Genomic DNA, 16,101 nt, shown 5'->3' on the forward strand with positions numbered 1-16,101 from the left:
ATTTAAAATTTTAATTTGGGTGTATCAAGAATATAATATATGAAAGTGGATTGGCTTTACATTTTAAAATACTTATAAAAATTAAATTGCTAAATATTTTAAATAAAATTCAACTTTTTTTTTAAAAAAATAACATGAATAAATTTAAACTATAATTAATTTAATTAACTGCAGGAAACAAAATATCTGTACAGGCAAAAATGTAAGATTTTTTTTCAAAATATCTATAAAGAACTGAGTTAGTTTATATTTTTTTTAATTCAAATTTAGCAACCTAAGTTATAGCATGTATAAAATCTCTTCTCTTTGCAGTAAGAACTTTTCTTTTTAAAGAAAGAATATTTTTTTTACAAGTAACTAAATGACACAAAATTCATATGCAATGATTTTGACCCAATTAAACTTATTAAAATGTGAACTCCATAAATTTTTATAGTGTTATTTTTGCCAGGAAATATGAATGTGTATAGCCAAAATAATGAAATATTTAACCTGCTTGAAATATTACCTATATTAAAATTAACCAAATTAAAATTTTTGACAATTCAATTTATTGAGATTCATACTTTCAACATTATTTTAAAAATGTCTTTAAATTTTGTAGAAATTTCTAGAATTAAATATACATTAAAAAGTTTTAATTAAATATTTTATTGAAATTAGTGAATTAATGAACTCAAGAGTCATAAAAACAAATGTAATAAAAAAATTCACTTCCTTATTATCGATAATTACTTATTTATTCAAATAATGTTTGGTTTGAACAATGAAAGTTTTGCGATAAATTTTTCAGTTGGAAACATTCAACAGTTAATATATTTCATGAAAATTAAAAATCTGTTAGTTTTTTAAACTGCAAAAGTATGGGGCTTTACTCCCCCGCTCCCTGGATACAATTTATTGTAATGATGCGACTAGGATTATTACAAATGTCCATGAAGTGTTAAATTTATATTTACTAAAATATACGGTATTTAATTTAAATGTATAGAGGAAAAAGGAAAGGAAAAAAGTGTTAAATGTATTAAGTAATTTTTGTTTTTTATTGACTGTCTGTTTAATGATATTTAACTCGAGAAGACTTAAGATTTTTGGAAAGGTTTTTTCTTGTCTAACATGTTTTATTGTATCTCTGTAGGTGTACTTCATTGCGGAATATCCGAGATAATGAAGAAAAGGATTCGGCTTTTCGTGGTATCTGCAGTATGATAAGTGTTAATCCTGGTGGCATTGTTCAAGACTTCATCTTTTTTTGTGATGCAGTTGCATCATGGGTAAATCCTAAACCTGATCTCAAAAACATGTTTTATGAGGTAAGTTTTTTTTTAAATATCGCTGCCAAAGTATCTATTTTACATTAAATGACGTATTATAATTATTTGTGTTTTCTTTTAGATTTTACATGGCTTTAAAAATCAAGTTGGTGAAGAAAATTGGACTAAATTTTGTGAACAATTCCCTCCACCTCTTAAAGAGCGTCTTACTACAAGCTATGGAGTATGAAAATAGGTAATGTGTCATTGTTTTGAAGTTTAAGCTATAATGATTTTAAATTTCATTAGATGAAGATGGTAAAAATCTAATGACCGATAAATTAAGTTAATTTTTGTAAGAATGTTCTATTTGGATAAGTTTGTTTTTTAGAGCTAAGTCCAGACGTGCCAACTCTCCCGCATTTTGCGGGAGTCTCCCGAATTTTNTATTGTACAGACATTAGTATTGAATTGGTTTTTTAAAATAAAATACTTATTCAATTTGTTTATTTTTTAAAAGTTTTTGTGTATTTTTATTACAGTGTCGGGTTTTTGAATAATGTTTTATTAAGGAAATGGTATTTATTTAAAGAGTATCTACCTAATATAGTTTTGTGTTGCTAAATCTGTGTTTAATTATTTTATTTCCATTTAATATTTTTAAACAATTATTGCTCTATTAGTGTGTAAAATTTCTTGCATTCTTATATTTAATAAATTTTTTACTTAAAATTCCTTAGAAGTGCCAAATGTTGCATACCATGCACCTTTTTTTACCCCTCCTGAAATCTCCTGAATTCTTGTTAGGGAAACTCCTGAATGTTAATTTTGCTAGGTTGGCACGTCTGAAAGTCAATTTTAGTTTTTTTTCTTCTTTTTTTTAAATATATATTCCTCTTAGTCGTCTCTTTAAATTAGTATTTGAAAATCAGTAAAACAAAGTGTTTCGATTACCTTAAAATTGTAATATTATTTAACTTTGTGGCTCAACCTCTTTCCACAGTACTAGAATCCTTTAATTTAGAAATTGCTTACTTATGAAATTTAACTTGTGAGTTTTTCGACAGTCAGCAATGTCAGAGCTTCATCACTTGCAAATTCTTACATTCGATTTAATGATGATGAAACATCCACTTTTCCTATGATCTATCTACACATCCCTTTTAGATGAAATCAAATATTTTATTATTCATTTAAAATAATTTTAATATAATAAACAATTCAATAGATACAAAAGTTTTAAAATGTGTAAATGAAGAGTTGGCCCTCAGTTATCCCTAATTAGAAAAACTTTTTAATAATATTAGATTCTTAAATTATTAAATATGTTTATATAAAATATTTTTTAATTTAATTTTTTATTATCCCTAATTTGTAGTTTGAAAGATATGTTTCAAAATTCAATTCATGTAAACTGATTTGGAGTTAATTTTGCTTTTGTATAAAGAAATATAACTAAAAGAAAGTATAAAATTTCGTATATACAGGGCTGATTGTGCTCCGTAAAAAATCCGGATTTCCGGACTTTTTGTTAACAGTGATCCGTAAGTTTCCGGAGATCGAAGGTCCAGGCGTTTAAAAAAAATCATTGATCACAGAAGTTTCCGGAAATCAAACTTTCAAAGGTTGAACTTAAAAACACAGTTTATTGTATTTGTTTGTAAGGGAGAGCCAGAGATATACTTTATAAGCTTATATTCATGGTTAATATTAATTTTTTTTATCAGTAAATAGTTGTTATAATCATAAACTCAAGAGAGAAAGACATATTTGTAAATTTTAATTACTTCTCCAGGTCATCTAGGTATGTGTAAGTGGGTACAGGTACGTGTAAAATTTTAAAAATATTTTAAGCAAACTAAGAAATATTGAGAAAAAGAAAGAATTTTTAACTCAAGAAATTTTCCGGAATTTTGACTTGGGCTCACAATCACCCCTGTATATATGATTTAATATAATTTTCAGTGCCGATAGGATGATACAAATAATTTTCAACAATTTGTTTTTAGAGAAAACAACTCATGATTTTTTAAATAAGTTGATATTTAGCTAGCATTGTGTTGGAATTTTGTTATATAAAACACAGTGTAATAACAGGTTTCCAGTGTTAACAATGTGGTAGTAATTGTGAGATATATGTAGATGTTTTAAGCTTTCGAAGGAAAAATTTATATGGGTGCAAAAATAACTCTGGAATAATTTTGTAATTCACAAATGAGAGAGATGTAAGCATTTTTCAGTAATTTTGAAGATTTTAGCTACCACTCATTTATTTTTCTAAGTCATGGGGAACCTTGAATAAAAAAAACTTAATTGATTACATCTTGCTTATAATTAAACCAATGATTAATATTTATCATAAACAAAGTGTTTGAGATATTGAAATTTACTGTACACATTTTATTATTAATTATTGAAAATTAAATAACTAAAACTAATTACTCTTAAAATGTTGAGTTTCATAATCTTAGTTATTTATGTCTGGTCAATTCTACTTAGTTTTTTTGCTGTGCCATTTGCAAAGAGTTTTCTATCAGGCTTTAAATAGAGAGAAATAATTGGTCTTTGAGATATTATATCATTATAATCTTGTGTTGAATTTCAATGTATTTAACTTAGGTGTATTTCTGTAGTTATTGGTATTAACTTAACTTGTGTATTAATTTTGTAGGCCTTATTTGAAAGACATGAACTAACTGTTGAGAAGTTCAAGGATATTTTATTCATTTTCGTTAAATGCCATTTATCTACTGCATCCTGAAGTCCTAAGTGTTAGTTCTTTCAATAAAGATTCAGCAATCTGAACTATGCTATTTTGCTTCAAGTGTTATAAAGCCTCTCCCTGAACATTGAAAATAATCCCTTAAAACAAATCACTGTTCTGAAATTCAAGTATCAAAAATGTGTTCAGTATGAGTCTCTAAGTTATGAAATATGTCCAATTTTCTTGGCTTTTTCAATATAGGCTTAGATTGCACTGATTGTATGTACTTTGTTTAACTTGTAAAAATTTATTATATTAGGAGGATGTGTACATTGGCTTTGTCTAATGTTTAATCTTTGTAGTTCATACTTGACATATTTGTGTTATTGGAGTAAGTCAAATATTACAGTCTCTAGTTAATTTATAAGTTTTATTTACTAACTTTTGAATTCTCAAGCTACCTTGTGTCCTACGAATGATGAATGAAAATTTGGTGGCATATTTTCTCCCCATTTAATTTTATACTTTTTCTTCATTCAGAAACCATCCTCTCTTTTGACATAAATTATTCTTTTGATATAGTCTCAATTTGTAAAGCCCAATTTCCAAAGGTTTTTTTTTCTTTGTGTAATTTGTGTGTGTAAATTTGTGAGAATTGTGAAGTGCCTTATTGTTATACACCCTTTAACTTCCCACAAAGTTATGATAAAAATTGGGTAGGTGGGAGGGTTTTTGGGGACTTGGGAAAGAACTCCAAATAAATTATTTTTTAAAAAGTCTAGAAAAAAAAATACTAAAAACAATCTTAATGGCATTGAGGCATCATTTATCATCATAAAAAAGTCTTTTAGGAGTACAAAAGTGATATTAGTCTTTCATTCGTCATTAAAACTCATCATCAAAAAAAATTAAACTAATAACTATCGCGTGTTAAAAATCGCGAGGCAGCTTTTTAAGAGCATTATTAACTTGTACTTATAATGTAATTTAAATGAAACGGATTGTAGGCGAACTAGTGTTCCTACCTTTAACTTGTATTATAGTGCGTTTTCTATTGCATCAAAGTTCGCGTTAAAGAAACTAATGGAAAGATGAACACGCTGCTGAGGTAAATGTGTTATACTTTCTTAAATTGTTTCACCATTATTTTAATAACAGTTTAGTCTTTTTCACTTATTCTATTTTATATGAAATCTGTTGTTTTTTGTACACTCTTTGATCAGTGTATATAATCCATATTTTTATTAAGTGTTTGTTAAAGTTAAAGAAGAAATGTTTGAAAAGAATATTTAACTTTTTCAATGTTTGTATTCTCAGCAGCTGTGAATTTATTCCAATTGTTGACATTTTTGAAAATGTTTAGGGAATTTAAACTTGTCTTTTAAATGTGAGGAGTATAAAAGAATAAATAAATAAAATGTGATATTACTCCGCGTTTGTGTACTTTTAAATGTAACTAGATTTATACAAATGATAGGACGCGCGTGTGGGAGGGCCATTAAGGCGGGTGGGTATTAAATAAAAAATACTCTTAACTCTTTTAAGTGACCCTTCAAATTTGAATTTATGCATACCTGTATTTTGATTGCATGTGATAGAGTGTATGAATGTGACTGTATCTTGTTCTTATGTATCTGTCAAGTGTTTATTAATATCAGTTATAATTTAATTTTATTTACTGACTTGTATTTAACATACATAATTAATACCAAAAGGAATATTTAGATTAAATTAGCAGTGCAATTATTGTAATAGAATACAGTACATACTTGCATCTAAGCAGACCACCCCCACAAGCACAGTTAAAAGCAGTAAAATACTGCACAGGCATACAAGTGGAATATATAAATTTGAAGCAAAAATATTTAGTTTATCTTTGGGAACTAATAAAACTCTATAATTTTTTAATAGCTTAATTAAGCAAATCTAATATTTAGAACAATTTTTCACTAAGTTTTATTGATTAAATGCTGTAAGTTAAAATTATTTTCCTTCAGTTTTCAAGTATTATTTTTAGCCTATTTTTTTCAAACCTCTTAAGTAGCAAAAATAATATTTGACTGTAATTTTATTGCAAGACACATTAAGAAATATATATATACTTATTTATTCATCATATATAAATCATTTTAAATATTATCCTAAAGTGTAAGCTATACTTTGAAAATAGTTGACTATTAAAGCAATAATCTTTACTGGAAATATTTTTATTTTTCACTATTTTATTGTATTTTTTCAATTCTAAATAATTTGTTTGAAGTATTGAAGCATTTATGTTATCTTCATATAGTGTTAAAAAAGAATTCTGTATAAATATTGTGTGAAAAATTTCCTGCGTGAAAAGTACTTCTTTTGGCATTTAGTACCAAACATTTTTTAATTACATTGCAACCTTTTTTTATTATTTAAAATTTGCAAGTCTCTCATTTCAAGTTATGGTTTAAGCCTTTTGTCAGCATTTTATTCAACAGTTTTTTATATTGAAGTCAATAAATTTATATTGTAAATAACTTTGAATTTATATAGTAAAAAATATTAAGGTATGCTTTTTTTTTCTTTATATATTTTTTTTAAATATTTATAAAATCGAATAATTTTTTATTTAGTAATTAAAATTCTATTTTAATTTATTCTAAATGCATTAAATGATGGTAGAAAAGTTATATAGTAGCAAATCGAACTTATGAACTATTATAGAATTTTTTTTTTCTCCCTAATGCCTAATTTTTCTAGGTATGAATTAACTGTGATAATGTTTTCCCTGCTAGTTTTCAAATTAATTTTATATGAAAATTCTGAATTGAATGCTTCTATGATTATTTCAAATCTAGTAATTCAGAAATAAAAATCCTATCTGTTTAAGTATTTAGTGAGTGTTTTTTTTTAATTAAGTCATCTATAAATGTATCATATTTGTTGACTTTTGGCTAATCATTGTAAAAAAATTGTTTTGTTTAATACCGCTTATTTTTTTATTGCTAAATTGTATGAACGTGTACTTATAAGAATAATGGAGGTCAAAAGTTCCTCAATTTTATTTGTTATTTAATTATTCGAATAATTTGTTTTCCATAAAATGTGTTGTTTTTTTTTGTTGTTAGGTGCAATTATTTTGCATTAAGTCATAATTTAATTAATTTAAGGTGAACATATTGACATTTGTGGATTTTTTTTTATGTATAGAGAGCTAACCATTATTTTTTTATATTTTTTTTTAAGACTGTGATTTTTCTTAACTTGTTTAACGGCTTGTTTATTTTTTATAATTTAATTTCACATTTAAGAAAAGTTAAGAGTCGAATTAGATTGTTTTATTAATACGGTGCCAAAGTTTTACTGCACAAGATTCGCATCTGAAACAGGTTTAAAAAAAAATTTTTTGTATGAAAAATAAAAGAAAAAAAAAGGAAAAATTTTAAAGCTTTCTAAAATAATGAAAATATGTATTTAAGAAGCACTTTATTAGAAAATTCTGTTTTCTTAGCTCCTAGTCATATTTTCTTTTTTTTTTCTTAAAAGAGTACATTGCCACTTGTTCAAAGCTAACATAAATAAATGCATTATAGCTAAATATTATTGTTAGTTTAGAGACTGTTGTGGGTTCCCTTTTCGTTTAAACAATTCCATTTTATTTTTAACTTGTGATATATTTAACATTTGTGAAAGAAAGTTTAAAAGAAAAAAATATTTGTCTCATAAGTAATTCTTGAATCTTAGTTTGATTTTATAATGAAACATATTCTTAATAATACATTATTTTTAGCTGTGTTTGTTTTTAGATCATTTGCTCAATGGATATCTTTTGTGTGTGGGGAACCCTGTAGGTACAAACTGTTAAATGTTTCTGTGTGTTTTCTCTCTCTTGATTTTTCAATACCTCATTCCACTCATATGGAACATAATTTCTCTCCTTTGTGAAAAGAAAAAAAAATTATTGTATGTGCCATCTCTCCTGGACACACGCTTATTCTAAATAAATGCAGTATACTTGTTCTTTTATGCTAAATAAATTTGGTGCATGAGGAAGTTTGTATTTTTGTTTTATTTGCATTACAATAATATTCAATACAATAGTATTACAATACATGGTGAGTAGCATTTTTAAAAAGTGCCTATTTTCGATTTTATGTTATTTAAAAGCCCTTAAAGGTGCTTTTAAAAAGTGCTTTATTTTCCCTTTTCAAAAATGAGATTTTTTTCCCCGTTTACTATGCCGATTTTCGCCACATATTATGCAAAAGCGTGCTTTTCTTGTTGTTCGATTCGACGTTTTCCAAATTCATTTCGGCATACCGTCGGTCCATAGCGCATAGAAGCGACAATCATTTTACATGCTTGATGAAATACTTGCGAGTCCGTATGTGCGTCTACTGAGCTGGGTTTGGTGAGATTATTGCCTTCACATGTGCTGCATTTTGCCAAATATTCTCAATTTCAGACTTCCTTTTCCACCCTCTGATATCGAACCGAAAAATCTCTCGATCATTTTATAATGGCTAATATGCTGAAGAAAAGAATTCTTTGTCAGAAATTAGTTATTTTATCATGTTCGTGTAAAGTCATTGAAAATTAATTTGCATTTTGTTAATGTATATAGTGCTTAAAAATATTATTTGAGTTCTTAAAAAATACTTAAAAGGTGCTTATTTTTTGTTGAAAGATTTGGCTAAGCACCTTACAATACGTATCTTCTAATAAGCATTTTTTGTTTTAAGTCTACAAAAGAAATTTGATAATGTATTCCAAGAAATGGTGTAATTGGGTTTTTATTTGAAATCTGGAATTAATCTTAAGCCAATTGAGTGCTTAACCTTCTTCACTAAACGTGTTTCTCTTTCAAAGAAATACAAATTCTTCCTGTGACAATTTTTCTTTATAGACTGCGACTGAAGTTGAGTAAAATCTGCTCTTGACATTTATTGGTTAGTGATGCTCTGAAAACAGCACTTCTGTTACTATGCTACCACAATGTAGACCAGAGAGCCAATAGTTGTGGTCTTGGCACTCTCCTATCGTACCTGGACTTCCTCCGTAACAACCAATAATATTATTTTTACAGAAACTAAGTGATCACAAACTACTTCCAAAATGTAGTCATTATTTAACTAAGTATAGGGGGAAAAATTTCCTGGAAAATTCAATTTGCACTCTTACAAAATTCCCATGCTAAGTAAAATAAATTCAGAACATACACAAGATAAAAATAAATTAAGCTTTCTTTATAAAGAGGCATTGAGTCAAATTTTTCATTAAAATTAGTTTAAATTTTTTTTTTTTAAAACTTATCTACTTTTGTTGAGTTGATATGTCTTAGATTTTTTATTATCATTGCTATGTAAAACATTTTTAGGTATTCTGTTATAAATTATTTTTGTTATTCAAGAAGGAAAAAAAGCTTATTTTAAAAATAATATTTAAAAAGCCATTTACATGTGTACAAATCCACTTTTCAAATCCCAAAAATTTCGGTTGGCTTAAATACTGGTAACAAAGTAGGTCATTTGTTAATCGTGAAATAGCTATGCAATCTAAACAATGAAATAGATATCTGTATCAATTTATCTCTTTCAAAAACTATTTTTAATTTATATATAATTAGCATTTCTTTTAGTAAAATTTTCTTTAAGTGTTAATTTTTTTAGAAACAATACTTTCATTTAAATTTTTTCTGAACATAATTTAAACATTTCAGAGCATACCATAAAGCTAAAAATTTTACGATTCCAGAACATCTGTTGGATACAGACCCTACTCAGCAATAGATTCTTCAGTCTGCTGTGTCACCTTTACCACTATTCAAAGAATTTGAATCAAGATTTTGCCTTGTGTCTTAGTAAACTGTTTTCTCTATATTTTGTTAGAATAATTTAAATTCTTTAAACATATTTCATTCAATTTATACCTGAAATATTTTAAAAGTATATAACGTAATTTCCCGATATCATTTGGTTTTTCAAAAGATTCTTTTAAATTTTCATTAATCTTTTTCGCTATTCAGATATCCAATTTTGTTTCGAATAACCATGTAACCTTTAATATACAATAAAAGTTTGGTTATAATTTTACAATTAACGATTTGTTTAGATTATACTTCTGTAAATACGAAAATATGACACACTGGAAGTTTTATATATATTACTTTGTGTATTATATTTTTCCTTTTATGTAGATGTAATTTTTCCCTTAGAATAAACCAGAGAAATCAGAAGACTAGTTAAAATTAAGTCATTTTGAAATGAAAATTAATTCTTTCATTTGTTTTAATTTTTTCATCCCTTGTCCTTTATCAGGAAAACTTAATTAATATGATAAATTTTGACTTTCTTTTTTTTTCCTACTTGTTTACTTTGTAAACTTTTTACCTTGCAATAAACCAGAAAAATCAGAAGACTTGATATAGATATATTACTTTGTGTATTATATTTTTCCTTTTATGTAAATGTAATTTTTCCCTTAGAGATTCTTACCAGAGAAATCAGAAGACTAGTTAAAATTAAAAGTAATTTTGAAATGAAAATTAATTCTTTCATTTGTTTTAATTTTTTCATCCCTTGTCCTTTATCAGGAAAACTTAATTAATATGATAAATTTTGACTTTCTTTTTTTTTCCTACTTGTTTACTTTGTAAACTTTTTACCTTGCAATAAACCAGAAAAATCAGAAGACTTGATATAGATATATTACTTAGTGTATTATATTTTTCCTTTTATGTAAATGTAATTTTTCCCTTAGAGATTCTTACCAGAGAAATCAGAAGACTAGTTAAAATTAAAAGTAATTTTGAAATGAAAATTAATTCTTTCATTTGTTTTAATTTTTTCATCCCTTGTCATGAAAACTTAATATGATAAATTTTGACTTTCTTTTTTTTTTCTACTTGTTTATTTTGTAAACTTTTTACCTTGGAATAAACCAGAAAAATCAGAAGACTTGATATAGATATATTACTTTGTGTATTATATTTTTCCTTTTATGTAAATGTAATTTTTCCCTTAGAGATTCTTACCAGAGAAATCAGAAGACTAGTTTAAATTAAAAGTCATTTTGAAATGAAAATTAATTCTTTTGTTTTAATTTTTTCATCCCTTGTCCTTTATCATGAAAACTTAATTAATATGATAAATTTTGACTTTCTTTTTTTTTCTACTTCTTTACTTAGTAAAATTTTTACCTTGGAATAAACCAGAAAAATCAGAAGACTTGTTAAAATTCAAAGTCTTTTTAAAATAAGATTTAATTTAAGAAATTAATATCTTTTACATCCTTCGTTTGGTTTAATTTTTATACCTTGTGCTTCAAATCTATCTCAGAATCAAAATGTAAATCACAAATTATTCTTGTTTCAATATGTTTTTGAGGAGCCAAAAACCAATTTATGTCATTATGATTAAAATGTACCTATAAAATGTATTGCTCAGCATTAACAAATTTCAAGGAGTAAAAATTTCAAAATTCATTGACTCCCCGTGTAGTAAATGGTGACTGATGCACGTTAAATCTGTCGAGTCACAAAGTCCTCCATGGTCCCATAACAAATCAAAACCTCTGGGGGTACTGATCCAGGAGTTTCCTCATCTTCTGGATTAGTTAAAAATTACAAGGCTACGGAGTTGAACATTAGTAGTCGGCTGTTCAACGACGGATGTTTAAAAAAAATTCATTTTTTCAAATTTTAATGAATTTTTTTTTCTTTTTAATTTGTTTTCTATTTATAAATATTATTTTGTTAACTAATTTGTTGCTGTGAATGTGTAGTTAATTCATCGTTAGTCGTCATAAACAACGGAAATAATTTAGGCAACTATTACAAATATAAATGTTTCGGATTTAAAATAATACAACTAATTTTAAAATATTAAATCGGGCAAAGTTTATGACTATGCATTGGCTCACCCCCCTCCCCCAGTCAAAAAAAAGTTGACACGCCACTGCAGTCGGTGATGTTTAATTACGTGCCAGTTCTTCAATATTGTACCAATACACATAGGAACGGTAAACGACTAATCATTTTAATCACTCCCAAATGCCCTGCACGAATTTCTTGTAAAACTTGTCTTTAAAATTTCTTTGGAACACAAATTCTTGAACCATAAAGTATGGAATCCCATTCTAGAGAGTATTTTACCTTTTACAACCGACCGCCATCTGTCGGTATAAAAGGATATTACTATCCATACACTACAAAAAGGTTATTATCACCTTTTAACATAACAGTTGAATTTTTTTTTTTTTTTTTTTTTTTTTNTTTTGTTTTTTTTTTTTTTTTTGATAAATGGAATCAGATACAATGTGATTGCATTATGAAAGTAAACATTTAATAATATAAATGACTTACTGCTAAGTAAGTAGATAAATAAATTGACAGAAGTAATTACAAAATGAGAAAATCACTCCTTCATATTAAAGTAAAAAATTACTAATTGCTTTATTTTCTCTCAGTTTTAACTGATTAAGCTTTCATCTATACAATTCAGTGTTCAAAATTTTGAACTATGTCATTTAAATTTGTTTTCAAGTCTTTCCGCATTGCTGCTAGTTCTGGTTTTGAAGTTTCAAGTTCAGGATTCTAAATAAAAATAAATAAATCATAAAAATAATAGAAAAATGAAATGTATTAAGTAGCATTTGATAAAATAATTTCGACTTGATGAAGTAATAAATCAGGTAACAATAAAATAATTAATAACAATAATAAATAAATTAATAACAATAAAAATATGTTTTCATTTGAATATAGTGAACTAAAATTTTTGTTCTAAAGATTCAAACAATGACTAGGTTCAAGTGAAATAATAATTTCAAATAATTAAAGCGGCTCTGGAAACAGATTATTTGATTTTCCAGATATCAGGGATGAGATTAGCCAAAAGGCAAAAAAGCTGAATTTCCACGATAGTAAATTTTACGCAAGCGCAACCCTTTAATAATAAATTCCAGACAGTTTAAGGTAATAAATAATGTGTTGACATACAATTGTGTACTAATCTATTATTATATAAATGATTACATTGATACTTAACATTTAGTGAAAATAAAAATTACCAATTGAAAAAATAAAGCTGGAAATTATATTTTTCCTCAGTTCACATAAGAGACAATTATTACTTGAAAAACTACCTGGTTTAGCAAATTAAAACTACTGAGAATATACATTAATATTTCATTTCTTTTAATAAATACTGTTATGTGATTTATAGCAAATATATCAGTAATATTACTTTTTAAATTATATTGGAAAAAAAAACTTTAACAATGGACCGAATCATTATGTTCATATTATAGTCTAATCTAACTAGAGCCCTCTGAAACATATCAATAACAGTGAAGTAGAAATATATAGTAACTCCTTAACATACAAAAATTGCTATTTTAGTTTGAAAAATTACATGACAATCAGCAACTGTTTAGATAATTGTTTTTTATTTGATAAGAATTTTGCATTTTATAGCATAAATAACAGCAATTATAAATAAAATTTTGATGATGAGTTAATTAACTCTTTTTCCCCCAAAATTTTTTTTTAATTAAATCCCTTTTTAAGTGATTGCTTTTGTTTGCTATATCTTTTATGTTTGCTATATTTAGTCGTTAGTCCATCTTCAAACATCTTGTGACAAATCCTATTTTTTCTTCTTTGCAAGCACAGAATGTAAGTTTTGAATATATTCCCTTCCAGTTTCTCTGATGTTGTAACACTTACATATACTAATAATCGTCGTTAGAAAAACAGTCACCTTTATAGTAACTAATTTTAAAAAAAAATAATTTACTTCTTACAAGAATGGATTTTGAAATCACATGAATATGAAACTATGTAGATATACGATTTTGAAAATGAGAAAATACAAACTGGGATATAGAATTTTTAAAACGCGTAAATACAAATCACGATTCATAATTTTTAGATCGCGTAAATACGAATCATGATTCATATTTTTTAGATTGCATAAATAAGAATTATGAATATTTAGAATGCGTGAATGCGAATCCCAATGCCTTATTTTAAAATCACGTATAAATACGAAAATCAATGTTTGATATTATAAACCCCATGAGCAAATCAAGACATTGAATTTTAAACTTGCGTGAATACGAATCGATACATAGGTTTTTAAAAAGGCGTAAATACGAATCACAATATCGGAGTATTAAATCTCGTAAATAAGAATCGCAACGTACAATATTCAAATCGGGTGAATATGAATCGCAACACGCAAATATGAAAAGCTATGTTTGATATTAAAATCGTGTGAATAAGATCGAGATGTTAGCCGATTCCAGGCTTGTCAGAAGCAGCGTCGTTTGAACTAAAAAAATCGGATCTATCTGGAGGGCAGGTAAAAAATTCGGAAAATCTTATCTGCTGCGAGTAAAAGGGGAGAAAATAGCTAAAATAAGTAAAAATGAGAAAGGATTGGTAGCTATGTAGTTTGAATTTTCTGTTTCTCTTTATAAATTGGTAAATTTTCTGAAGAAGCGAAATACTTAATAAAAAAAGTGAAATTTTTAGAAAATCTGAATTTTTGATAAAAAAGCTGAAATTCAAGAGATAAAAGTGAAAAAAGCGGAAAAATCTCATCCCTGAGATATTAAAAAAAAATTCCCGCTTAAATAAGTAACATATAACAAAACGTGTTTAAATCTGAGTTTTCCTTAAGTTTATTTGTATCATGTCTGATTAGATACAGCCTTTTTAAATATTAATATTGAGCAAAATACAGTGGTTAGTTATGATTATGTGAATCTGACAAAAGATATGAGGCAGTAGCTTAATTTACTTTTGCTGAATTTTACTGTTGAGCAAGTTGATAACTTCTGCTTTAACTATATTTAATAATTTAAGCAAGTTAAATAATAATTGGCTACTTGCAACTTGAGAAGAAGTGAAGTGATTGTGCCTAAACATGTGCTTTAAATCGGATTTAATTTTATACCTAATAGCGATGTCGCACGTTTGGGTCGAACCTGCTGGTCCTCTAAATCGGCAGATACTACGATTTACCTACGATGCCGTCTCTTGCAGGTATCCAATTGACGCAAAGGTATTCTGACGAAACTGCAGGTGAATAGAATCAACAAAAATCGACCAGAAAACATTTTTCTAAACAACCTTTTTCATTGATTTTTATGCATTTTACAAACTCAATGGGCTCAAAACTAATCTGTCTTCAAACACTGAAATTTAGAAACGTATTCATAGGAAAATTGATTTGTCTGAACCAAATGGAATTACAAAGTTATCGAAAGTTATATAAGTCAAAGATTTCACGGAAAGTATTTGTTATATATTCTTTGAACTTTTTTTCAAAAACTGAACAAACCTTCCTACAAAGTTAAACTAAAATAACTTTGTATCTAATAAGCAAGCAAAGAGATCCGAAAGGAACTGCAGAACCATTTTCAAGAACCCAGTCATGGTTCGTAAAGTAATTTTGTTTTTGATTTGATTATATTATAAATGAACTCACTTGGAATGCAATTGGCGCTGTATGCTTTTATAAGCTTCCTGCTGACAGTGAACTTGATTGATCTTTATATCCATCTGTTTCCTTGCAATTTCTGCAAAATTCTGTTCGATTTTAATTACTTCAGTCATCTGCAAATTATAAAACAATGAATTAGACAGGAATTCAGAACTCAGGGCAAATGAGAATTTTTTTCGTGCATGTTTGAAGGTTTGGCTTAACTCATTTTATTTTAAGAAATATGAAAGGTTCGGTTCTTAATTTTTTTAAGTATGAAAATTCATGCCGTATTGGAATTCACGCCTTATTGAAAAAAAAATGCGCCTTATTGGATTCCCCATCGGGGCGCACAATGTCTTAGAGTAGACACACCTTCAAATTCAAATCTATTTTAAATCATTAAAAGAATGTTAATTACGAAATTCAGGAACATAAAAAAGGAGAAAAGAAAAAAACAGGAGAAGAAAAGAAACAAGTGCTGGTTTGCAGGCTAAAGATAAAACAAGTTAAACAAAACCCAAAAAAAAGTTATAACTAAAAAAAGAAGCAAATTATTAGGAGTAAAAACAAAAAAAAAGTTAAAATTAAAAAGATTTGGCATTTAAAAGAATTTAATACTAAGTGCTGTTCCTTCCACTTGGATAGCAAAAACAAGCGAATTCCTTACCCTTATCCTAAC

The 16,101-nt window shown here is 26.7% G+C and overlaps 2 protein-coding genes across 4 annotated transcripts in view; one reads left to right on the top strand and one right to left on the bottom strand.

Moving 5' to 3' along the window:
* The window catches only part of LOC107453679 (transportin 1), a 41,651-nt gene extending 36,786 nt beyond the window's left edge, over window positions 1–4,865 (top strand). For both annotated transcript variants that reach the window (XM_043043721.2, XM_043043723.2), the window contains exons 20-22: window positions 1,139–1,313; window positions 1,396–1,509; window positions 3,925–4,865. In XM_043043721.2, coding sequence (XP_042899655.1) covers window positions 1,139–1,313; window positions 1,396–1,503 — 283 coding nt within the window. In that variant the 3' untranslated portion in view covers window positions 1,504–1,509; window positions 3,925–4,865. The remainder of the gene's footprint in view (window positions 1–1,138; window positions 1,314–1,395; window positions 1,510–3,924) is intronic.
* A 7,490-nt stretch (window positions 4,866–12,355) lies between these two features.
* Window positions 12,356–16,101, bottom strand: part of LOC107453680 (paramyosin-like) — a 28,898-nt gene continuing 25,152 nt past the window's right edge. For both annotated transcript variants that reach the window (XM_071177764.1, XM_071177763.1), the window contains 2 exons: window positions 15,426–15,553; window positions 12,356–12,523 (listed from right to left, as the gene is read on the bottom strand). In XM_071177764.1, coding sequence (XP_071033865.1) covers window positions 12,490–12,523; window positions 15,426–15,553 — 162 coding nt within the window. In that variant the 3' untranslated portion in view covers window positions 12,356–12,489. The remainder of the gene's footprint in view (window positions 12,524–15,425; window positions 15,554–16,101) is intronic.

This window comes from Parasteatoda tepidariorum, chromosome 2, assembly GCF_043381705.1.
Source record: "Parasteatoda tepidariorum isolate YZ-2023 chromosome 2, CAS_Ptep_4.0, whole genome shotgun sequence".
In the NCBI taxonomy this organism is placed as follows: Eukaryota; Metazoa; Arthropoda; class Arachnida; order Araneae; family Theridiidae; genus Parasteatoda; species Parasteatoda tepidariorum.